Consider the following 25,350-nt stretch of genomic DNA (forward strand, 5'->3'; position numbering starts at 1 on the left):
TTTTCCACATCCATCCAGGTCCCTCATCTGCAGCCCCTTGTCTTCACCACGACAATCAGGGGTTTCCTGCGTTTTTCCAGGGACCTAGAACAGGACAGGATCCTGAATGCTGTTCCTCGGGCTTTGCCTCCTGTGGCTCAGAACAGGCCTCCCTGAAACGGTGCCTGGCAGGCCCCGATGCTCTTGGGACGGTTGGCCGCAAGCCCTCACGCCTGCTAGCCCTGCTGTTTACCCGCACCCTGTCTCAGCTCTCAGACACCGCGCCCCATGGTATCGTCACCAGAAAGTCCCTCCTTTATGAGCCTCTAGCCTCCCGGCTGGAGGACTTCTTTGGTCAGAAGATGACATGCAGGCTTGCTTTCCTTCATGCTGTCCTTGTCCCCACCCCACCCCCCAACACAGTGTCACCTGCTCCTCAGCAGCCTCCCTCTGGGAATGCATGTTCCTGGCATCAGAAACCCAAGCGTCACCCTCTGCTCTTCTAGGCCTCACAATGTCACTGACAACACAGCCCCGGGCACACCAAGGGGTCACAGACACATTTGTCATTCTTAAGGACCCAGGATAAGTGGGCACTACAAGCCCTCTTCTTGTAAGCCATCCGTCTAAGTATCCTCTTCAAAGAGCTGGTGGGGAAACCTGAGTGGGATAACACCGTTAACTAAGTTGATTAAGACAGCGGGTGAGCGTACACCTGAGTGCTCTGTGGGGCTCGTGACAACATGGAGCACTGAGCCCCACCCGGAGACGCTGGCTCGGGGCATCTGGGGTGGACCCCAGACCTTGCTGTTCTAACCAGTGCTCAGGTGATATGGGTGCAGCTAGTCCAGGGATCGAACCTGGAGACCCACCGACTCAAAACACCCATCAGAGCCTGGGTACACGTCACCACCGTGGTTTACTAGCCTGCTCCACTGTGTAGCCACTGAGGCAGGTGATGGTTTCCACAGTGACGTCAGGAGAGGGCTGGGCTCATTCACGCACCACCAGACCCTGTCTCAGAAGAGTGCAAACAAAATGCCTCTTGTTTCCTTTGCCGAGAAAAATACATGAATGACGTAGACCTTGACCCTGAACATGATGTGAAGGGAAGGAGCGTGCGGGGCAAACAGTGGTCACTGTGTTTGTCAGCACCAGCCCCTCACCCCATGTGCATGGCTTTGCCTTTGAAAAACTAGTCTCGGTCTCCCAAATTCACAACCACCCCCACGGAGCCCGAGGAGCAAAGCCGAGCTCGTGGCTGTGGCTCAGCTTCCATGACCCTCGTGAGATGAAAGGGGGTTGGAGTAACCTTGTACCAAAGAAACAAAGTCTTCCAGCAATCTGTGGTTAGAAGTTTATGCCCATGTTTGCCAGGCTTGGTCCCCACGTTCATCACCCTGTGATACAGGGAAGGACAGCAGTTTCTCACGCTCTATAACCACTCACGAGGGACTCTGCCAGACAAGGTCACAGCCCCGGAGGAGCTGACACTGTGGTCCATCCTCACCTCCCCATGTGAGGGGCTCACCTGGGGGAGGGCGTGCAGGATCTGCCTCCTGTGACTGCTGGGTGCCCCAGGCTGTCCCTGTGGAGTCGGGGACCCTATCATGCCCAGATAGTGGGCCCCACTGCACAGGAGACGTTGGGGACCCTGCCGTTCGGACCTGCAGAGGGGCAGGCAGGCAGGCGGTCTCCTGCCACAGTCCCTCAGGGGCCAGGGCTGCTGTCCCCACGGAGAACCTCTTTTGAGGAGCCCCGGGCTCCCGCGGGTTGTGTGCTGCTGTGCTGTTTCTGTGCTGACACTGAGTGGCCGCTGTATTGTGTCTTTCAGCCAGTAATGTTAAAGTAGAGACTCAGAGTGACGAAGAGAATGGGCGTGCCTGTGAGGTGAATGGGGAAGCTTGTGCCCAGGACTTGCGCGTGCTCGGTGCGGCGGGCGAGGACCTGGCTGGCTCCCACGGTGGCCCCGGCGGCAGAGCCGTGTCAGGAGCTGGAGGCATCCGACTGCCTAACGGCAAACTGAAGTGTGATGTCTGTGGGATCGTGTGCATCGGCCCCAATGTGCTCATGGTCCACAAGAGGAGCCACACGGGTAAGGCCTGGCGGAGGGGCAGGCGGATGCGGCGAGCGGCCGTCCCAAGGGCGCGACAGACAGGCGGGCGGAGCCACGGGGGTTCCGGGGCATGTGGGGCGAGCGTCCTTCTCCTGGGGCTTCCAATGGGACCGGTTCGACCCTGGACATCGGAGCAATAAGCAGAACACTTAACAGCCTCAGATGCCAGTGCTGGGGAGGGGGTGGAAGGGGTCGCTCCCTCTAAGCCGGGGCGATGGGCACAGTCAGGGTACATGGGGCACATGGTTCAAAACCAAACAAAAAAAATGAACACAGCAAAACCCATGCCTCACGTTGTCCACTGAGAAACCTGGAGTCTGTGAATCTGTTTCATATTCAGATGAGAAGGGCCGGGCCCTCGGAAACACTAGCGAATGGTGACACACCAGCCAAAGGCGTCTTTCAGAGAGTCCGGGTCCGGGTCAGGCACTGCGGGCAAGGTCAGAGTCACGGGTTTGGAAATCCAGAACCAGTGATGACTTTAATATCTTGAGCCCCGTCTGTCAGGGGCGTTAGAAGGATAGAGTACGGTGCCCCGTGTCCAAAACTGGAGGGATGAGGAGAGTCCAGTGCCCAGTCGCTGTGCCCACACTCACATGGGGGCAGGGGCAGGAGAGGCCCCACTCTGCGCCCCCCCCCCGTGTGCCCAGCACAAGGTCCAGGGATCGGCCAGGTACAGATTTCCCACAAGAACTGCCCGGTCAACTCTCACGGCCCTGAGAGGTGTTAAAGGGCTGCATCTACATGCACCTGTGTGCACACCCGTGTTCCGAACAGAGGCACTGCTCTCCTGCCACAGAGGCAAGCGAGACAGTGCATTCACCCACTGCAGCGGCCACTGGACCTTGGGACGTAACATGTAGAAGCCCTGAGTCCCTGTGGCCGAGGAGTGGCATCAGTGGTCACCCTGAGGCCAGCATCTGCCAGCACCATCTGCGGGAGGAGGGACAGTCACACAGGTGGAAACCAAACCAGAGACGCAGCAGATTCCCACGGGATTCCTGGGAGGGAGGGAGCCTCCTGCAAGTCCAGCAAACTCAGGGACACCAGGAACGAAGCTGAAATTCGGAAAAGTTGTGAGGCGGCAAAGCCAGGCTGTTGGGAAAGGCAGATTGCTCTGGCATTGCGATGTTTCTACTTGATCGGGGCGGTTTCTGACAGGAGGACTCCCATTTGTCGTACCTCTGGGGAAAAACGGAGTGTGTTTTCTTTCAATAAGCATTTCTTTTCTGTGAAAACTTGTTTTCTGGAGTAGGGAAAACTGCTGCCGAAATCCCAGGAGTAGGGGTTACTGGCCAGCAGTGTTAGTGTTTCTGCCTTGCCCTCTTGGGTTTTTGGGGTTTTTTAAGGCTGAAACAGTGAACTTACAACTGTGCCCAGAATGCACTGCTGCTTGTGTGATGGACAGAGAGGGCTGCAGGTGGCTGTGGGGTTGCCTGGGCAGAGCTGGTGTGACCACGTAGATGTGCTAAAGAGTGTCCGCGTTCCTGGGACCTGAGTAGAATGTGCTAGAAAAGGCATCACCAGTCCTGCCCTGAATCCTGCAAGTTTAAACCTTGCTAGAATAGCGCTTCTCCAGCTTAAAGACCGTGGGAGAGCCACAGGGGGTCCCGTGAAAAGACAGAGTCTGGCTTGCCCCAGAGAGTGCCTGCATGCTGGGCAGGGACCCTGAGCATCTGCAGATAGCAGCTGAGGACTGGACAGCGAATGTGACATTTCAGGGGCCCTTCCTCTGTGAGCATAGGTACAACCAAACAGGGGTCAGTCAAGGGGACTTTCTTTCTTCCCCAGTTAAATGACAAAAAGCTCAAACATTCTCACAGAGTTGCTGGGACTGAAAACTAGATTAGGAATGAAGGATATTGAGTCCTCATCCCAGTTAAATGAAAGGAACTACAACCTCGGAGAAACCTGAATTTACTTAGCCACCATGAGCAAGACCCTTGGGAGGGCAAGTGCCGGACATTGGCCAACAGAGGGGCTCGTGAATGCATGGTCTGTGCCCTGTGCTGGCTCCAGGGCCTGGCCCCTTCCCTGCTGACCCCTGGGGAGGGGTGGGACATGAGTCCAGCTCCCTGAGTCATCCCTTCAGGGATGGCTCTGCCTGAGGCCCATGCCTGCATTGGTGTTCACGCCCACCCAGGCCGCCAGGACGTGGAGACTCCCAGGAAAGCTTCGGGGGGGAGGGAGGCCCCAGGCACAGCGGGGTTCCTGGAACCGGTGACTCAAACTGGAAGCCAGATTTCACTCTTGATGAAACGGCTGCCTTTCCTTCTCTCCTTCCTGTCCTGTTCTGCAGAAGTGGGGCACAGCTCCCGGGCCTGCCCTTGCTGTCCCTTTGAGACCCCAGCTCACCCGCAGGGTCCTGCCTGCAGACCCCAGAGCCCCCCCCACCTGCTCCACGGGGAGGGGCTCTAGCTTTGGGTCCCCCACACACACACACAAACGTCACAGGCAGGTCCCACGTCCCCGTCACAGCACTGTGTGGCATGAGGCCTCCCAACTGGCTGTCTTTCCACACCCCCAGCCCGGTGTCCCCGCACACAGAGCCCTTTCCCCTCCTTAGGGTCTGACGCACACCTTCCTGCACGGGCATGTGGGCAGGGCTTCTGCCAGCAGCTTCTGGTAGAAGATGAAACGACCCCTCTGTTGGTTGCTCCCCAGGGCATGGCCGGTGCAGGACTCGGGAGTTGAGGTTCAGCTACAGTCAGACGACCATCAGCTCCCACTGGCAGGACGCTCACCCTTCCTTGGCCTGGACTCGGCCAGGCTGGGTGGAGACCTGGGCAGGCAGGCAGGGCAGCCCCGCTCGTGCCGGGTCCCTCCGACGGGTCTGCAGCTGAGGGCTGTGGTCAGTCAGCTCCCGTGTCCAGAGTGCGTCTCTCTCTTGCCCACTTAACAACAAAGGGGATGAGGACGATGCCACGCAGGCGCAGATCTTAGAGGACCTGAGGGGTTGCCACTGAGTCATTCCCGATAGTGACGTCTCTATTTGCCAAAGTCGTGGGAAGCCACTGGGGAGACTGTGAAATAGGCATTTTCGCATGTTCCAGTTTCCTAAGGAAAAAAAATGTTTCTAGGAAGCGTATTCTTACGGTGTCTCAGCAGCAGTTGGCTGTGGTCCCATAGAGCAATTCTGCAAAAAATAAGACGTTTGTGAGAGCCGTCACAAACGGGGCTGCTCCGGAGCACCTTGCTCACACACGTGGCCCGTGTGGTCCTCGGTCGAGAGGGTCACCGGCTGGGCGGCCGCTCCCCCAGCACCACCCGAGAGAGGACTCCTAGGGACAGCCAAATCGCGTTTTAGACCCTCTGTAGGGAGACTGTTGCTTGTGTCCCGTGGACAGGCTCCTAAGGTCCCAGGAGCTGTGAGGGAGGAGGGGAGGTCGGGGGCTCTCGGGCCGGCGTGGAGTTTCCTCCGGCTTCCTCACTTCTCGTTGCACTGGCCGCTCTTCTTCTCGCTCCCCTCGCACTCTCTCGGTCTGTCTCCCTCCAGATTCGCCTGTGTAGGGGCAGACAGGTAATGGAGAAGAAATTGAAAAGGAAATACAGGGAGATGTAAATGAAAAGAAGTTATTATAACTGTTATAATGAACTGCCTTTCATTTAAATATAAGAATGTAACGCTGAAATGAACTTGTGATCCTGAAATGCATTTTTAATGAGTTTCCTTTTTATTTTGCTGCTTCAGTGGCATATTTTAAAGACCCTTTGAAAAAAGCCACATTAAAAACTCCACCAAATGCCACAACACGCAGAATTGGATATTGGTTTATTCCAAAACTGCTGATCAGGAAGAGTGGCTCTTCATCACAAAATGTTGCAGTCACTTTATTTAAATGAGTTTGAATTTGCATTGTGATGTGCCGCTCTGATTTAGGGGAAAAAATTAGATTTTCAGATCAAATTGACCCAGGCAGTGAAGCGTTAAGAAGCTGGCAGGTTTCGTCTGAAAGCCTCATGTTTGATCAAAGCTGCTGCCGGTGGGAGTCGCCGGCCTCGTGGGAGAGCGCCGTGCGGCCCGCGCGCCCCTGGGGTCCCCAGCCGCTGTCCACACTCACGACCCCCCGTTTCCCCGCAGGAGAGCGGCCCTTCCAGTGCAACCAGTGCGGGGCCTCCTTCACGCAGAAGGGCAACCTGCTGAGGCACATCAAGCTGCACTCGGGGGAGAAGCCCTTCAAGTGCCACCTCTGCAACTACGCCTGCCGCCGCCGGGACGCCCTCACCGGGCACCTGCGGACACACTCCGGTAGGTCCCTGGGGCGCAGGTGGGCGGGCGCGTGGGGGCCAGGAGGTCGCCCGTGTGGTGCAAGAGTCCTCCCCACTGGGTGGCCCAGTCCCTGGGGCAGCCCTGTGTCGGTCACTGGCCTCCCCAAGGACGGTGGCAGCAGCAGGGTCCCTGACTGGCTGGAGAGGCAGGGGCTGGGGTAGGGGGGCGGGAACCTCACGCACCAAGCCCCACCTTAGCCAGAGCTTTCAAAAGAGGCCCGATCCCGTCTGTTCAGGTAAGTGGTCTGCAGAAAGGACTCCCCTGCGGTGCCGTTGCCGGGCTCTCGGAAACTCGAAGAGAGCTCCCAGATCCTCACCTTTAGGCTGCGAGGGGAGCCACACACACGACTGGGTTATACAGAGGATTTCAGGAGCCATCATTGCAGAGGTGACCAGGGTCCCTGTCCTGAGTGGATGGACACTGTCACCGAGGGCCCGCTGCCTTCCCAACTGAGCCCTGGTGCAATTCTTTACCCCCTGGAACCAGGCTTGCCTCCTCGGGAGGCCAGTTGGCAGATTTGGCAAGACGCACCCCAAACAATCTAAGCTCTCCCTCTCCCACCCCTGACTGCGTCAGACCGTCTGCCCCCAAAGGAGTGTTTCATTACCCAGCAGCCCCACGACCTCACGGGCCAGACCAGGAGGGCCACGGCCATGCGGGGGCCCTGGGTGGGAGGTGGCAGTCCTGCCCCCATGGAGCTGCCCGTCCAAACCATTCAGTGTTGGGGACTCTGCTCAGTCAGAGCGCTGGGGACAGGAAGGGGCTTCGGACCAGCTTCCCCCTTGCAAGGGCGCCGTGTGTGCATGGGGGTTTTCTGGGCTCCGGCGATGTCCTTCCCAAGCGCAATGAGTATAACAAGGGTCCAGTGTCAGAGGTCACTTGCTATGTTCATTTCTTGGTCACCTGTGTCCTGAGCCCCTCAGGGACCTCATTCTCCAGCAGAGGAGACAAGTGCAAAGTGGCAAAGCACCAGTGTCTCCCCAGGGCTGTGACACAGTATCCGAGGGGGTGACAGGAACTCTAAGAGGGGACAGTCTGTCTTCAGGATGAGAGGCGTCAGGAGAGACTCCTGCAGAAAAGGGGTTGGGTCCAGGCTGACAGGTGCCATTTCTGAGGTCTCCCTGTAAGACACCCAAGCTGAATGCACAGTTCTGTGAGGGACCCCAGAAAGGGGCACTGGGCCCATTTTAGCAAGTGTGGGAACCGCCATTCTCCTGTAGGAGCCAGGGCATGGGAGTGGCCGGGGGTGGAGCTCCAGTGTCCGGCTGGGCCATCGCAGCTCTGCCCTGACCCCTGCCTGGTGGTCAATGTGGAGGGGGCTCCCAAAGCCATGCTGAGCCATGACATGAGGGTCAGGGTCTTTGTGAGCCATGATGATTGGGGTCGGGGTCTTCAGACCTGAGGAAGGGGCCATGCAGAGCTGAGGAGTCACTCCTTCCTGCAGAGCAGGCCAGGCCAGCGGGGGTGACAGGGAGGCCAAGGCCAGCACCCCCCATCTGGGACAGGGCACACGCTGAAGCCTGGGGAGGCCATTGCTACAGGTGGCAGGGAGAGCAGGGGGGTGTCCACCCAGAGCGGGACAGTGACAACGTGACAGCATTTTTAAACATTTCCATGTGTCAATAATGAGGGGCACGCATGGTCCCATGCAGAGGTGAAGGTGCGTGAGGAACTGGACACAGGCTTCAGGGGTGACGATTACTCGGTCTGTGTGCCGTGCCCAGCAGGGGCTGCCGGCAGAGATACTTGGCAGATGTCACTTCTAAGGTGCCAAGTGGACGTCAGCGCCTGTGACGGTGGCAGGGCTGGCAGAAAGCACAGCTGCCCACGTGGGCTGGCCCTCAACTGAGCACCAGCCACATGGTCCCCTGTATGCCCAGGGCTCAGGGACTTGCTCCAGAAACCGCTCCTGCCAGTCCACCTGAGAGTTTACAGCAAAGCCACTCTCTCTGCTTCCCCACTGTGACATCAGAACTGTCTGCCTCAGCGTGTCAGGTCACTGCTGCCGCATGCCTGCTGGCTCCGAGGGGGACCTGGCGCTGTCCCGCTCGGACCTGGGGAGTTCTCTGTCGCACTGGCAGGCCCTGGACAGTGTGTTCCTCTCCGAGGGCCCACTGCTGAGCGAGCTGGTCATCCTGCTGGGGAGAAGCCGCCTCGGGCCCAGGGCTGCCCGTGGTTCTGACGCCTGGAGATGCCATGGGCGCAGCTCTCAGCAGAAACCACTCAGGCATTACTGTAAGACCGCAGTACAATGAGAGGAAGGCTGCAGCCTGTGCCAACTCAAACGTGGCCACTTGCCATTCCACTGTGGCAGGGCCGTGCCCCTGTCCCCCCCCAAATCACAGTGTGGCTCACAGCTTTCCCGATAACTGGGGTGGACCGAGGAAGCTGCAAAGGCCCGGCTGTCAGTGGTGACGTAACTGGAATCATCCCGTGCTGATAACAAGAGAGGCAAGGTGGGGGACATGTGGCAGGCGGGGAAGGGACGCCTCCGGTCTTCACTGCTTTCTCTGGGCGCAGCGCACTGAGCCAGAGACCTTCACCCTGAAGAACGTGGGGTGATGCCCTGAGACAAGCTGCACTTCTCTCATCCCACAGACGTATTTCTCGGGTCCCAGAGTTAACACCGACCACAGGCTCAGAGACAGGGACACTCAGACACCAGGCCGTGCACACAGGAAGCTGCCAACATTCCAGCTTTTTCCAGGAAGGACATTGAGAGGTTGTCTACGTTCTTTTAATTTTTCAAGGCAGTGCTCAAGAGAACACACCATTTTAAGCAACATCGTATGTGTTGATGTTGTCTCCCTGATATCAGGGATGCAGCCCCCTCTACAGATAAAGATCCTTTTATTCCTTCATTACGGTAAATGTTCCAGAACTTAAATTTTGGGGGTTTTATTTTTTATCTTAGTCTTCTTAAATAATAGCTTCTATTCACCTAAGCAGGAAATCTACCCAATATAAGCTTTGGTTAAACCGTTTTACCCAACATTCCTATTTGGATGGTATTGATTTTTATATAATAATTTCAAGTATATAAAACCCAACATTCTGAGAAGGAGGATGATTCTGGTCTTAGAATGGAAATTTGTATTCTTTACGTAACCAGCTGAAGCTCCTTACCCACCTCACCCCTTATTACCATGCTACACGTGGAAGTCCGGGGACCGAGCCACCCCGTGGAGGGGTGCCATTCTTCCCGTGCCGTGACACTGACCTGCAGGAAGAACCAAGGTCGCCGTGCAGAAGTGAGCTGCTACACACAGCAGCTGCTAGCCACGCCTGCGTTTGGATCTGAATCTGAATTGATGAAACAAAGTGATCACTCGGTGAATGCTCTGCAGCCCCAGGCGGCCGGTGGCTGCCGTAGGTCCGTTGGCCCACAGGAAGCCCCGCTGGACTGGGCTGTTCTAGAAAAAGCATGAATTTGGGAAAACGAAGGCTTGTTTCATGGAAGATATTTATCTTTATGGGTGTCTTAGAGACTCAGATTACCCAGTATGCACCCTGGAGGGGAACTGACTTTGGTTGTAGGAGGCTCTGGCCCCGGCAGAGAACGGGCAAGAGTCTAACCTCGCAGGTGAATCTGACTGTTATCAAGCTGACACCACCCTTCCTCCTGCCTCTGCCTAGGTGACCCTTTTTACAGTTAGTGATTTCAACCAAGTGCACGGTGCTTTGAGCTCTCCAGAGCAGAGTGTCATTTGGCTTTTCGGTGATGTCTGTGTTGCAACCCCCCTACCCGTAAGGCCGGCGTCTAACTGGGGACTTGAACTCCATTCTGTTTTCTGCAGTTGGTAAACCTCACAAATGTGGATATTGTGGCCGAAGCTATAAACAGCGAAGCTCTTTAGAGGAACATAAAGAGCGTTGCCACAACTACTTGCAAACCATGGGCCTCCCAGGCACGCTGTACCCAGGTAAGCGCCGCAGCAGCTTGAGGGGGGCCAGACCCCACCCCAGGCTTGCCCATCCGCCCGCCCACCTGCCGGGACCCAGTGACCCCGCACACGCACGCCCACTTGGAGCAATGCCTCATCCACCGGAGGGAGCTTGACCTTAAACCCCTCCCTCTTCTGAGATGCTAAGGACCTTTGTTTGTTTGGTTTGGTTTTTGGTAATTTCTTTCAATCCAGAGTACTGATTGCTTCTTTGTGCCCAGTAACCAAGACAAGATGTGAAATCTTGTTTGAAAACACTATCTTCATGAAGTTTTTCTGATAAGAGCTTCCAGGCTATTTTCAGTGCTGGCTGGTGGCACCAGCCTGAAGGGAGAGAGCAAACCCTGACAGTCGACAGCAGGACCACTGTCCCTGGACTCAAGGCCTGGTGCCCCTTCCTCGTGAGCTCGATGCTTTGCCCTGGGCAGCATCTCGAGAGCACACTTGGCTCCCGTCTTGGACGGTCTGAAGTAAAAGATGGGGGAGACATCGGCCCAGGAGCTGTGTCTACCGGGGGGGGGGGGTGCTAACAAAGGCACCTTCCCGTCTTGTTAAGGCAGAAGAAATTATTGTGTAGATCACCTGTAGGTGCTGCTTCCCAAACACAACTGATTTAGCACGACCGTTGGAAGAACAATCCCCAGACCAAGGGGGAGCCGCTAAATTAATGGCTGAGAATTGAGGAAGCCTCGCGCAGCTCTCTGACGTCAGTGGCTATCTTGTCAAGGAAACCCACTAGGGGACAGATATTTTTTAAACTTAAATTTTATTTGATTATTGTATCTTTTTTTGTGGTGCTAAAACAAATGTGAAACTCGAATCTGGCCATCTTTCCGTGTGCAGCTCAGCAGCACTAGCAATGCTCGGGGACACGCAGGTCGCTGGGGGCAGAGGAAAGCAGGAGGGAAGGGAAGGTGTCAGATGACGGGGAGAGTCACACTTCCTGGCCTGGACAGGCCTCACGTGACAGGACACCAGAGGTGACCTGGATGGCCGGCTGGGATGTGGTGGCTGCTGCCTCTGTGCCTTTCTCTTCTCACCTGTAAAATGGGGAGGTTCCGTGAAATGACCACGTAGCTCCCGTCAGGGTCCAAGGTGGATCTCCCGGATGGAAAGCCATCGTGGGGCCGTGGAGGAAGCAAACCAGATATTAAAAGCAGTAATGATCACATAACAGTTACTGATTTGTGGCCAGACCCCAAGGTGGGAGACAAAGGGATGAGAAGACAGTTTAGGCTCCTTTCCAATAAAATATAAACACTCAAATTTTGTATTTGCTGTAAAAAGTAAGTTAATGGGTCTCAGACATAAGTACTGCTGATTCGCCTTTAAACAGCCTTACAAACACTTACCAGGGACTTAGGAGCTGCAACACCAACCCCATCAAATACAACAACACATGTTTCCCCGAAACACTCCGCACACGGGGTCAACAGAGCAGACGAGGCACGCGCAGAGTCCACTGGTTTCCCCCACCATCCCCGTGACTGAAGGAAGGTAACAGCTTCCCACTCGGAACCTTTTCTCCAGTGTGCCCCCAAGCTCCCCCTTCAGTGGGGGTGATGATTCCTGCCTGGCCACCTGCCAGGAAGAGCATGAGAGGAGGAAGGGGTGTAAGCGAGGGGTGTGCACCACACACTCACCTGGGCACCCGAGGTCCGGTCACCAGAGCGCCGCCCCCAACACTCAGCTCCCGTCTCTCGGCGATGTCATGGAGCTCCTGTGTCAGCCACACATACGCTCACGGTCCCCCCGGGCCCCGAGTCAGTTCAGCCCTAACATGTTTATTGTGACCTTCAGCACTCACATTGCCTGGGATCTCCCAGTGGGGCTTCTCAGCTGGTCGGTGCAGGTTGTGGGGACTGGAAGCCACAGAGGCACAGGAATGCAAGTCTGCCCGAAGGACACCTGGGACAGGAGAGCAGGTGGGGGGCTGCGGTGGGGGCTCCTGGTCGCTTGGCTTTGCTGTGCCCCCTCCTGTTCCTCCCAAGCCCAGGCGCCAGCCCCCCACCCCAGTGCTCAGGTGGACCCCCGTCCCCCTTAGCTGGGGGCCATTCAAAATTTTGGATTAGGTACAATCAGAACCTAGCTTACAGGATATACAAGAGATTAACTCTCCTAACTATAGTGTCGCTAAGTAAAAAGCATTTCGGTCATCTATAATAATTTCTTAATGTCTCTACAAAACATATGAGCTTTACTTGAGCCTTAGGTGAGCATATGGTGTCACAAGTCCTTAGCAGAAAATCCAGTGAAGGACGGAGTGGCCAGGGGCTGGGGGGTCACTTGTCCTCACTGGGAACTCTGAGGGTCAGGCTCACAGGAGCCCGCAGCCTGGCAGAGAGGGCGCCCCGCCGGGGCCACAGCACCCTGCTGTCAGGGAAGGGCAGACACCAAGAGAAGCCTTTTTCCTCCACAGGTCCAAGTGTGGCTGGTGACATCGAACCTCACAGGTTTCATGTGCACTCCTCATAGAAATCAGGGTGTTGGGTTTGCCCATGTAGTAAGGAACCTACTTTTGATGCTCAAAATGACATACTGGTGATATTGGCCAATTTGAAATATATTTTATTCACAATGGCATTCATTAAGGACGCCCTGGAGACAGAAAATAATTAGAAATCACCTTAGCGGGTGATGCACAGGACATGAGGAAGAATGCTACCACAGCAGATGAGGCAGGGAGACACCCTGGCAGACAGGTGGGGACAGAGGGCTGGACACTGCCCGCGTGTGCAGTGGCTTCACATCAAATGGCTTTGGGCGTCTTAGCGGAATCTGGGAACCGCATATCGTGAAGTGTGTCCGGAAAAGTCGAGGGGGCTTGGCAGTTGTTCGAAGGGAGAGTACTGCCTGGTGCTGTGTTCAAGTGTAGCTGCCACAGGGGCCTCCTGTGGAACAGACTGGTCTGTGGTAGAAATGGAAGCACTTCGCAAAGCCCCAGAGGTAGACACATCTGCGGCGGGATTCATGAGGACTGTGCGGGCGCTGTGCTGGGGGGACCCGTGGTCTATTTAGAGGGCAGTCAATCCACATGTTCAGCTCCGTCCGTATACATGGGGACAAATCTCAGGGAGGTGGAAGAGTTAGTTCCATTTCCAAAACTCCAGCCGTAAAACTAGGTAAGGCCGTGCGGGATCCAAAGCTGGGTCCTCGGTTGCAGAAGGAAAGAGACAGCCCTAGAAAACCAAAGGTGGGCTGGGATGCCTCCCTCCACCCACAGCTGCCCCCGGCCCTCCTTCCCCAAAGCCTGCAGGCACCTTTGGCTGTGCCCAGGGTGCACGTGCATCGGGCTGGAGCTCTGGGCTCTCTCTCCGCAGGGCTGGTGTTTGCCGGAGCGTCCCCAGTGTTTAACTTCTGCTTCACGGTTCGCTGAGCCCAGGGTGGGAGTCGGACCCTCAGATCAGCTCTGGCTCTGACAGTTCTTTGGTGCTCAGCGGACTGACCGAGCGAGTGGATTTGGGGGTCTGTGAGTAGTTAAGGCCACTCATCAGACACGATTAATCACAGCCCACTCTCCAGTGACAGTGAGGAGGCTCGGGCCGCAGGTCCTGGGGCTGATGTGCAGCCGGCAGCAGGTGGGCGTCCGCGGCTCTATCTGCCTGGTAGCGTCGCCAGGAAGATTAGACATAATCGCTGCGGAGAGCCAGGCTTTTGTAGGCACATCAGAAATGTCAGATTAACGCTGGACGCCGCTGGGTTGTCTCCCTGTCAGCATCTCTAAACTGGCCTCTCCGAATGTCTTTGACTTTAGTCATTAAAGAAGAAGCCAATCACAGCGACATGGCAGAAGACCTGTGCAAGACGGCAGCCGAGCGGTCCCTCGTGCTGGACAGACTCGCGAGTAACGTCGCCAAACGTAAGAGCTCTATGCCTCAGAAATTTGTTGGTAAGAGTTCAACGTTTGCTGTCTCTTAAAAACACCCAGGTGGGGGGTGGGGTCCAGGCTCAGGCGGTGATTACATGAGGGCAGGAGAAAGAAAAAGCACCCTGTTTTTTTAGAAAAAGCAAAATCAGGCAAGCTGAACATTTCTCGAATACCTTGAAATTCCTTCCAAAGGCCTCATAAACATGCCAAATTTTCTGCCAATAGCTTGTCCTAGACGTGATGTTGCAGTGGCCGGACACTTGGTGGGCACTGGTGGGGAAAAGTCAGTGTGTCCAGTGTCACGCATGTGAGCCCTGCTCGGCCAGGGGCTCCCCGCACAGCCCAGGCACCCCCTGCCTGAGCTGGACATGGTCATTTTCCACTTGAACCTCACACTGCCACCCATGTGGACAATCTTGAAGGGTTAATGGGCAGAATCGCCCAGCACCTGGCCCCGGAGTGGTGCCCAGGGAAAAGGGACACTGCCAGGTCTGCTACTGTCACAGATAACTCTCTACCTGGGCAGGTGCTTGGAGAAGTACACGGTGGAGCGAGACAGCTAGTCTCTGGGAACTCGCTGTCCAGTGTAGGTGACAGGGACACCCAGGGTCATCACCTGGGCCGGTCCCTGAAGGGCAAAAGGGAGGGCCGAGGCAGGCATGAGAGTGCAGGTGGCCCTGGTTGGAGCCACCTAGGTGTCCGTCACAGCCACACACTAACACTGTCACCTTGGTGAAGCTGTGGGACCTCTCCCAGTCTGGGTCTCACTCTTGAGTTCTCTCACAGGGTTTTATGACAAAGTAGCAGCGAGAATATGAGAACATCTAGCAGCTGTCAATGTTAAGGTCAACTATCATCCCTGGAGTGATATAAACAGAGGGCCACAGGGGAGGGCCGTGCCCAGGAAAGGGGGTCAGTAGAAGCTGCTGAGGCTGACAGTGAGCTGAATGGAAGGGCAGGGCTGGGCTCAGGGCTGGTAGTGGGAAAAGGGGATTCTCAGACAGACTAAAATACAGAGAGGAGCTGGTGCCGGTGTGGGGGAGAGCGGGGTGCAGGCGTGATCTGGGGAACTTAGGTCTCTCAGGGGAGCAAAGAAAATAAAGTCACAGTGCGTGCCGGCCAGGGGACTGTGGCCTGGAGTGCCGGGGTGACACAGATTTTATTCACGCACCAGGCGGGGCAGAGCACGGACATGCTCCCACAGGACAGTGGTCTGTCCTGGCAGACGGGGACTGCACGGTTGGCAGGGGAGAGGGAGGGGCGCGTGGCCCCAGAGGATGCTGCTGTCCCTCGGGACAGACAGGACAACAGGAAGGGGGCCCAGGGCAGAGGTTCTAGCCTTCCCGTTGCACCGAAAATAGGCTTCCTTTGATCAGGCTTTAAAGAGAGGTTTGCCGCAGGTTGGGGGCTGGGGGCGTGGGGAAGGAAGTTAGAGACACTTTTGAAAACCGCTGGCTGGAGACACCGTGAGGGAGGTGCCCACGCACGTGAGCTTTCAGACTGCTGTGGGGGAGACCTTGAACTTCCTAAGCAGAGCGGGGGTGAAGTTGCAGTACAAAGGAGGCTGCTGTAGTGGGGCTTCACGTCTCCCGGGGCCGAGGGGGATGCAGGGCTCACTCCCTGTACAGTAGGGACAATGGCTGGTGGCGACCAGGGAGAGGCAGTGAGGTGACCGCGGGGAGCTGGGGGGCACACAAGATGCTGCCCAGGGCTTTGTTGGTGAACATGGGCTGTCAGTGTGGGCTTTTGGAATCTTCTCCCCCAATGAGACTGTGAGACTCTGCAGCAGCCACCCCAGTGGGCCCGCCCCTGGATGTTGTCTTGAGAGTCAGAAGCTTCCGTGTTTAGAAAGAAAAGCCTTGACCCTACATCAATCAAAGCTGCGCAGGTGGCCAGCTCTCAGGCAACTGTGCACCCTGCCTGGTGTCCCCCCCACCAGAGGCTGGTGACTAGCAACTTATGTCTAAAACAAGGGCTGTCCCAACCCCCAAAGGGCTAGGTTGAAGCGATGGGAGCTCAGTGACCACTGCTGATCTGTCACAGCATCTTCTGTACAACTGAGGAGGAGACAGGTCTCTAAGTTCCCCATTAACTTCTGGATGCCAAGTGCATCCTCCGTGTGAACTCAGAAAGAGTGTGTAGGAACAAGCTATCCCCGGGGGGGGGGGTTCAGGGAGGGGTAGTCAGAGCTCCCCAGCTTAACCTTGAGCATATCCCTGGGCTCAGAGTCCCTCCCCCCGATCTGTGAAACAGGCCCGAGGCCCCTACCCCCTGCCCCCCTCCTCCAGCTGTTCTGAGGACCCCAGGGTACAGCAGCCAGGGCCGGCAGCACCCCTGACATTAGCAGGCGCCTGAGACACAGGAGCTGACACCATTTTTGTGTTGAATGTTGCTCCGAATGGCGTATGTTGTTGCCTAGTAGATATGTGACCTGTGATTTAAATTTTTAAATTAAACTCTGGTGTGAGTGTAAGATTTTACTTTGCTGGCCACACTGCCCACTGCTTGGTGCCACGGAAGACCCCATCCTTTGAGACAGTCAGACACTGGGTGGCGGGGCGGACGAGCCTCACTCACCACTAAGGGGTGATGAGGCACGGTTGCGTGGCAGTGCCGGTCACTGCTCTTAGTTGGTTTGGTGGCTGTGGTGAGAGAACGTTTAAAATATAGAAGACGAAATAGAAGGAGAAAAGAACAGTGATTGATATCCCTCTTCCCCATCGAAAGTGTCTTAGTAAACTGAAGTTTACATTATTTTTAAATAAAAATGTCCTATTGTATTTTAAGATGACATATGGTCAATATAAAGAATTGTAATGTGAAGATGAATAGTTTTAAATTGCCACAACACCCAACATTCAGAAATGACTACCACTAAGAGTAGCTGAGATCAATTCTAAATATCTTTTTATTTTGATAAATAAAATAAATCTGTGAGCAGAGAGGACGATGAGTCAGTGAACCGATAAAATGCACACTGCAAAGATTCTGTCAGATGGCAGATGCTATTTCAAATGAAAGTGTCCTTCTTATACGTGTCTCAACTTCAGGAGGTGAGCGAGAGCCAAACCAGTTTGCCCTCAAATAGCTACCCGCCCCCCCCAACACACACACAAAAGATAAGCCTAAAGCTTTTCTCTAAGAAGACACATTTGGAAAAACTTTCGAGCCTTCGCATCAGGTTTCATCTACTTGCATCGGCGCAGTCATCGCGGTCCCGCTTCCGGGCACAGCCACGTGGTCACTCACCTGGTTCTTTCCCGCTCCGCTCCGCGATCAGAGTTCCCTTGGACGAGCTGTTATCGGTGACTCTGAGTTAGAGGAAGGCTCCGTCCCGGTCCCTCTTCCTGCCGTTTTGTTTTCAGTGTTTGTTGTCGTTGTTCAGTAACAGTTGCCGTTCACTGTCCCCTTAGTTTCAGGGGTCCCCATTTCTGTCTGTTTCAGTAACCTCTTCCTTGGTTGGACTCCACAGTCATGCAACCTTCTTCCAGAAGGTTCCAGGGATGTTCTACGTCCACACTTGTTTTGTGTCTGAGGGTGGCTGCCGGCTGCCTTTCTGTCAATACTTGGGGGACCTGTTGGCTGGATATGTGGTGTTGGTCACCCCATTCGTGCCCCTGAGAACTCCTCAGATCTCCCCATGATTCACGATGACGGTGAAATTCTCACTGTCCCCCTCAATGCCTGAAGAGTCCTTTTTTTAACCTTAAAGTTAGCTATGCTCATTTGGATGTGACTTGGCGTTTTACTTTCTAAATAAAAATGTCCTGCCATTTAAAAATGGGAATTCCCTATTTTTTTTCTTTACTTCTGGGAAATTCTCTCTTACAGAAATGCATTTTTTTGGTCCCATCTTTGGTGTTCTCTATTCAGGGACACCAGTGGCCCTACACTGGATAACAATTTGTCTTCCATATCCGTTAACATTTTGTGGGGTTTTTTTTCTTTTTCAGATGTAGTCCTGTCACCGTGTTGTTTTTCCTGTGTGTCAGTGATTCCAGTTCTAGCCATTTTCACTCTCCTACGGGCCGCTTCTCAACCGGCGCCGGTTCTGTGGGACGCGCCACGTGGGCCTTCTCGGTCCCGAGACCCGCAGTCCGCTTTTCCTTCTCGCCCTGTTGTTTTCACGCTCCATCTCTCGGTATTTTTTTTTTTTTTACTGGGCTCATGTCACAAAGCAATGATGAGCCATTTCCTCTCTTCTTTGAATTGAGCTCTTCTCCTAGGATGGCTCAGTGGTTTGTCACTTCCTTTCTCCCTCTGCGCTGTGAGAAAATATTTTCACCGTAACCAACACGTTGCTTTTCATCTTCTTATTCTCCTCGGGCCGACATAGATTGATTGATGTCTCAACATCCTTCCCACTGTATCTGAGACTTTTTTTTTTCCCGTGAGAGCTATCGACTTTTCTAAACCTTGAGAGAAGACCAAGGAGCAGTGGGGGAGGGAGGCGAGATGGGCGTCACCTTTGTGAAGAGGCAGCTCTGTCTCCCTGCGGCTGTGATGGGGTTTGGTGTCCTCAACTCACTGTGGCGGTACCAGGTGGCAGAGCATTTTCCACCCCCCGAGGGGACACCCTGACATTTATGGCTGTGGCCCTGCATGAAGGACGTCATTCCCATCACAGGGCCAACCTCAAGCTCTTTGGTCCAGTGTCGCCTGGTTCTGACGGCAGGGATTTCCACTGTGTGTTTGGTCAGATATGGAAAACCATCTCCCTCATTAAGGCTGCACAGAAACGCAGGCATCAGGGAAAGCACCGAGGATTGCCCTGACTCAGACTTCAGAATTGGGGGAGTGAGATCGGTAGCCACCAAGCTTTGCCATGTGCTTTGTGCCGAAGTTGTCTCTCCTTGGTCGTTGACTTCTTAACATGTGCATGTTGTCGGAACATGCATCTTTCCTCACCTGACTGCCAAGTGGGTTTGGGGGTTTTCTTTTCTGACTTTGAGGAGTGCTGGGGCGGGGAGCGCCGTAGGCTGTTTCTGCCCTGTGTCCACGTGTTGCTGCTACTGAAGCTTCAAAACCACGGCTTTTCATTGGTTGCTCGGGAACCCACAGTGCATGGCTTCGGGGAGGAGCAGGGTGGTCAGCGGGAAAAGCATGGCTTCCGGTGGGGCCGAGGCTCTCTCGTGTTTACCAGAACTGTCCACAGAGTCCCTCTGCCTTCTCTCTGAGCCAGGGTTTGCTGGAGGGACAGGCTGGGGCACGACCAGAGCCACTGAATCCTGTTCTGGAGTTAGTGTGACAGGCTGTCAGGAAACCCCTCGACACAAAAACAAAAAAGAAAGTTGTAGTTTCCGTCCTGCTGTCTGGCTGCTCCTCTGACCCCGACGGAGAGACCAGCCCTCCCGGGGGCCCGGCTGCCCACCTGGCACTGAAGGTCCCTGCAGGTCGGGGCCTGCAGAGAGTGGGACAGGCCACTGACAGGTGCTCTGCTGGTTGCCCGAGGACCCCATGGAACATCAGAGCAGGGCCTGTGCCCCTCTGAGCACCGGGAGGTTGAAACCAGGGGCAGCCAGGCCATCAGGCGATGGATGTACAGCAGGAGGCGAGAGGGGAGATGGAAAACTACTTGGCAGAGTGGCGGGATGTGCCCCTGCCCATCACCAGTGGTCGCAGATTTTTTTTAAAAAGAATCGTTAACGAGCCTGCACACTGCGGAGGAGACTGTCCTTCTGTGGCCAAGGCCAAGCAGGGGACCTTGACATCAGTGTCACCGTGAGGTGTGTCCTCCTCTGCCACTGCCCCCACCAGCCGCCACCAGTGACAACCTGGGCTCTTGAGACGGCCTGCAAGCGCTCCCCTTTCCTTTGTCTCTCCCCAAGCCAGGCCCCTTCCCTCAAACCCTTCGGGGGCTTCTTCCCATTTCCTCTGGACAAAGCCCCTGCTGGGTGCAGCCCACTGACCCCCACGCTGCCCCCCTCGCCCGCCCTGTGCCTTGGCCCTGACCCCACCACCCTCACCACACCCTGCAGAGCTCCAGGATCCCAGGGACCCGGTCCCTCCTGCCGCAGCCACTGTGGGACACAGAAGCCCCTCCCCCAGCTGACTATCCTCCATCTACAGACAGTGACACTGTCCCAGCAAGGCTTCTCTGTCCTCACGGGACATGGGGTGGGCTGCGGGACCGAGCTTTAGGGCTTTAGGGTCCGTCCTGCTGTTCGCTCTGTGCCGCTGAGGCCGGGGGCTGTTTTCACCTGCCCCCTCTCTGTCCCCACTGTCCGGTCCACAGCAGATGTGTTTCAGGAGTGTGTGTTGGAGGGAGGAGGAAAACCGAGTGAGGGATAAAGTGAAAATGTGTCCCCCACTTCCATGGTCGCCCCCGCCCCAGCCCGTGCTTCAGCTCAGGACGAGCCTCCCAGAAAAGGAACAAACCCGCAGCCCTTAGAGTGGCGGCTTTCACGCTGAGCTTCAGGCCAGTGAGGGAAAGGCACGGCTTCAAAGCAATGCATTTAATTTCTTTAGGAAAATGTGCACTCAGGAGCTAAACAAGAAGCCAGAGCTAGACTCAGATTTCAGCTTTCACGGGGAGGCAAGCTCTCCTGCAGACTGTGAGGCCAGGCCGTGTGTGGCCAGTGCTGGGCAGTGGCACTGTGAACCTCGCTCCTGCTTGGTCATGGTTTGAAAGAACACATGAAGGACGCACCCTCTTCCCTGTGGCTCGGTTTGCTCAGCTTTCCACCCCCTGTGTCTGTGGGCAGGGCCTGGGTGCTACTGAGAAGGGCAGGCAGAGGGGTGTCGGGGGTGGGGGCAGCTGTCAAGTCTGAACATCCTCTCGAACCCAAGTTGGAGTCCCTCCAGCTCTGTGCTCTGGCTAAAAATGCTATCAGTTGTCATATATTTTGATTCAATTTTATTCCAGAATATGAACGCTCCGAATTTAGAATGCATTACATAATATTATTTTAAATAAATGCATTGTACATTATTATGAATAATCACATAATTATTTATTCAATTAACTAAATATAGTAAATTATAAATTAGAACACCATACTGAACATACATCATTTAAATGCAAAGGTTAACTATAGTCCTGTTTAATTATATATGAACTTATGTGGAGAAAGGACACAACCCTCGGTTTAGCCCGTTTGAGTCTGTGCTTTTAAACAGAGAGGCACCGGCCCTGTCGCTGGTTCCTACACTCACTTGTCCACCCGAGTTTTGTTACATGCCAGCTGCAGGCCACCTGCAGGGCCAGGTGCCGCCGACAGGAGTACCTCACCTGCCTAGGTTGGGAGTGTTCAGACACCCAAGGTTGGGGCCCCCCCTTGGCGCAGATTTTAGCTGTTGCTGCCACCTACCAAGGTAACCAGGCCTCGCTGACGTCCCCTGCCTCCCACAGGGGACAAGTGCCTGTCGGAAGTGCCCTACGACGGCGGCGCCGGCTACGAGAAGGAGAACGAGATGATGCAGACCCACGTGATGGACCAGGCCATCAACAACGCCATCAGCTACCTGGGGGCCGAGTCCCTGCGCCCGCTGGTGCAGACACCCCCGGGGGGTTCCGAGGTGGTCCCAGTCCTCAGCCCACTGTACCAGCTGCACAAGCCCCACGGGGAGGGCCCCGCGCGGCCCAATCACTCCGCCCAGGACAGCGCCGTGGAGAACCTGCTGCTGCTGTCCAAGGCCAAGTCCCTGTCCTCGGAGAGGGAGGCGTCCCCCAGCAACAGCTGCCAAGACTCCACGGACACGGAGAGCAACACCGAGGAGCACCGGGGCGGCCTCATCTACCTGACCAACCACATCACGCACGCCCGCAACGGCCTGCCCATCAAGGAGGAGGGGCTGCCGGCCTACGAGGTGCTGCGGGCCGCCTCCGATGGCTCCCAGGACGCCCTGCGGGTGGTCGGCACAGGCGGGGAGCCCATGAAGGTGTACAAGTGCGAACACTGCAGGGTGCTCTTCCTGGACCACGTCATGTACACCATCCACATGGGCTGCCACGGCTTCCGCGACCCCTTTGAGTGCAACATGTGCGGCTACCACAGCCAGGACAGGTACGAGTTCTCGTCCCACATCACGCGGGGGGAGCACCGTTTCCACATGAGCTAAGCCCCCGCCGTGGTGGGGGCTCGAGGAGCAGCACTGGCTCCGCTGCCTCCAATGCCCACCATGTGCACAGAACAGGGACCGTGTGCTTTTCTGTTCTGTTTCTGTTTTTGTTTTTTAAAGTGGATTAGCTGCAAATTTGATTTCCTTTTGAACACAAGATTTGTATTGTTAGATGCAAGGTTACGATGCCACTCACCCCAGACGGCTGTACTGGAGCCCCCTTCCCTGTGGTTTCTAGAATGTCCTCCTTCAAACAATGGGTCATTTTCACAGAGCATCTTGTTAAAAAAGAGAGAGAGAGAGACAGAGAGAAAGGAAAGAAAGAAAAGAGGCCAAAACCTGGACAGAAAGAGCTGGTCCCAGTGGGAAGCCCCAGAAGCACACACCAGGTGTACTTTCCCAGACCCCAGAAGCAGTGAACTGCGCCTTCGAGGTGTGGCTGGGCAGGTGAGCTGCTGCAGGTGAGCGCACCTGGAGGTGCCCCCAATCCAGCAGGGCCTGTGCTGCGGGTTCTCCCGTGCACTGTGGGGCGTTCCCCGGCATCTACAGTTGCTTCCCGGAGGATGACGGTAGCACACTGCCCACCAACAGCAAAGCATCCCTCCAGACGTCGTCCAGCATACCCTAGTGAAGGACTTCTGCTCCAGATGATTCTAGACCCACCAAGGATCTGCAACGCCCTCCCAGGATAGCAGCCCGGGAGGTGTGTGCTGGTCAGTGGTCTGGAGGCCAACTTGTTCCCCTCCGCAGTCACTGTAAACGCCACAGAGGAATTACTCCCCTTCATAATCACACCTTCTCCAGTGCATTTGAGTCATGTTGAAGGGAAGGAGCCCACACAGATAGTGCCCTTGAGCCAGGGGTTTCTTTGCTTACAGAACACTGTGGCATTTTGAAACTGGAAAGAAACCAGGGGTCAGGGACCCTGAACAATGGGACAGAGAGGAGCTGGACTCTTGACAGCTTCAATTCAATGTCCAGTGACAGAGAGAGACATGCCAAGCCAAACAAACACACTGCCAAGAGCTCTCCGAGTCCCACCTGCTGGCCTGCCCACCCCTCCCCCCACCTCTCTTCCCCTCCAGCCCTCAAAGCCACTCCGTTCACGGAGCTTCCTTGTGCTCGAGACTTCAGGATGGAGCTGAACACAGACTGTGTACATAGGGCTTCCGCGCTCTGTTCAGCCGCTTCCCCCTTCTTCTCGTCGCCTCTCACAGCCAGGGCCATTTGTATTTATGTCTCTTCTGTTGGAGATTTATATTGTCACGCTGCTTTTCCTTGAAACGTTGTATTTAAGTGAGGGTGCCTTAAGGGCCCCAGGTAATTAAGTTATGTTTGACAGGTCATACACTCTCTGTGCCAAAAGCTGTTCCCATTTTCTTCTAGAGGTAAAAGCAGGACCTGGCGTGACGTCTCCCCTTTGGTCCTCGGGTGTGTCCTGTTGTGGAACGGTGCATGTGCTCAGGGCTGACGCACTGAGGACGGAGCCGCGCCTGCGTCTCCCACGCCTGCACTGTGTTTAAGATAAATGTCGGAGTGAGGCGGTGTTTGCAGGTAGAAGGCCGACCCGCCAGTGACGACAAGCATCTGCCCATCTGCCTGCGCCTGTCGTTTGTGCTGTCGGTTTTGTTTCCCTCTGTCCATGCATTTTTCTGGTTTTGTTTCAATCACATGGTGGCTCTGACGGTCTCAGCCGCTTGCTGAAACCAAAGCAAGACAAAGTGGACGGATGCGGACCAGCCAGGAAGCCAAGGCCACCCTCTATCCTTCACGTGACGTCTTCGGTTCCAGCAACACGGAAGCACCATCTCTCCTTAAAATTTGTATCGCTTTCATGTACCTCAGTGTGTGTCTGTGTTTTTTGTTTTGTTTTTTACCTTAAAAAGAACCCAAATCATCCCTGGCTGTGGCGACTAGTTTGGAGCATCTCCCCAAAGACCAAAAGGTTGCAGGTTCGATCCCTGGTTGGTGAGCGTCCAGGAGGCCACCGACAGATGTTTCCCCGCCCACGCCCACTCTCTCAGCCGTGTGTCTCGATGGTCAGGGTCTAATACACCTTTCGCAGTCAGTGTGCTCTGCCAGTCAGGGCCACATGTGCCTGTATCTGACACAGCCGCAAGTCTCCACCTGGCCCTGCCAGACACACAGACAGGTGTGTCAATGAGGAAATGCCATGGTGTTTCTGACCTGCTTCTAGGATGATGTTAAGTTATTTCTAGTTCGCTGTAAAGCAGAAGGAACACTTGGAGGAATGCCATCCCTCTCTGTACACTTTTTGAGATGCTTCTTCTGCAGTCATAGAACAAATACATGCAAAAATAGTCTGTCTTCCTATAACAGAGGAAGATTGGAACCGTGGGGGTTGGAACCCACTCCACCATTCTTTTGATGCTGTTTCTGTGAGCGCTGACTCTGACTAACATGTGCGTGGTTGGTGCACGAGCACCATGTCTGTGCAAGAATCCCAGGAACCAACTTCAAAAGAGACAGACCCGGTCCTTCAGGCCTCCCGGCTCCGGGAGAGTTGCTGACCTTTGACCGTGGGGCCGGATGACGTGAAGCCAGGTGACTGAACCAGGATGATGCGCACCTCACCGTCACTTGCCTTACCGGAATGGACTGTGCTCATCTGCACACAGAGAACTTTTTAATCCCCTCCCCTGATCTCTCTGTTCTGTTCCCCGCCCCCTCCTTATGAAAACGTCGACCGCAGTAAGAGGGGGAGACGGGCTTTGTGACACGAGTCCCCCATCTTCCAGGTGGCTGGCACCTGCAAATAAACCACTTTCCTTTCCATCAGCACCTGCCTCCCCAGTTCTGGCTTTTGCAGCGGTAGGCAGGGAGCCATGCGTGTGGTCCCATTCCCCCTCCCGTGAGTCTGGTCTAAGAGAAGGTGCTGTAGAGCCGTGGCCCCTGTGGACTCCATCACCGGTGGGGGCCAGCCGTGCAGTTGTGCTTGTGCAAAGCCTCTAGCACAGCGGGTGCCTGGGCCCTCAGTGCTAGGCGTGGGGCCTCCAGGTGTGCACTGGAGGGTGGGCGTGGGTGGCGACAGCAAGCAAACGCCCGGCTCTGCACAGCCTGCCGTGCGGTGCCGGCTCAGTGCCCCCTCGGC

At 55.5% G+C, this 25,350-nt stretch overlaps 1 protein-coding gene across 14 annotated transcripts in view; it reads left to right on the forward strand.

The window, feature by feature from the left end:
• The window catches only part of IKZF1 (IKAROS family zinc finger 1), an 80,104-nt gene extending 55,067 nt beyond the window's left edge, over nucleotides 1–25,037 (forward strand). For 6 of the 14 annotated variants that reach the window (XM_037156002.2, XM_037155998.2, XM_037155991.2 and 3 more), the window contains 5 exons: nucleotides 1,814–2,074; nucleotides 6,177–6,344; nucleotides 10,163–10,288; nucleotides 14,064–14,198; nucleotides 21,529–25,037. In XM_037156002.2, the coding sequence (XP_037011897.2) occupies nucleotides 1,814–2,074; nucleotides 6,177–6,344; nucleotides 10,163–10,288; nucleotides 14,064–14,198; nucleotides 21,529–22,238 (1,400 nt within the window). In that variant the 3' untranslated portion in view covers nucleotides 22,239–25,037. The remainder of the gene's footprint in view (nucleotides 1–1,813; nucleotides 2,075–6,176; nucleotides 6,345–10,162; nucleotides 10,289–14,063; nucleotides 14,199–21,528) is intronic. The other 8 variants (XM_037155994.2, XM_037155997.2, XM_037155992.2 and 5 more) reach the window with 7 other exon arrangements.
• Nucleotides 25,038–25,350: the final 313 nt, after the last annotated feature.

Source organism: Artibeus jamaicensis, unplaced genomic scaffold (assembly GCF_021234435.1).
Source record: "Artibeus jamaicensis isolate MK-2021 breed Jamaican fruit bat unplaced genomic scaffold, CSHL_Jam_final contig_1016, whole genome shotgun sequence".
Lineage (NCBI taxonomy): Eukaryota > Metazoa > Chordata > Mammalia > Chiroptera > Phyllostomidae > Artibeus > Artibeus jamaicensis.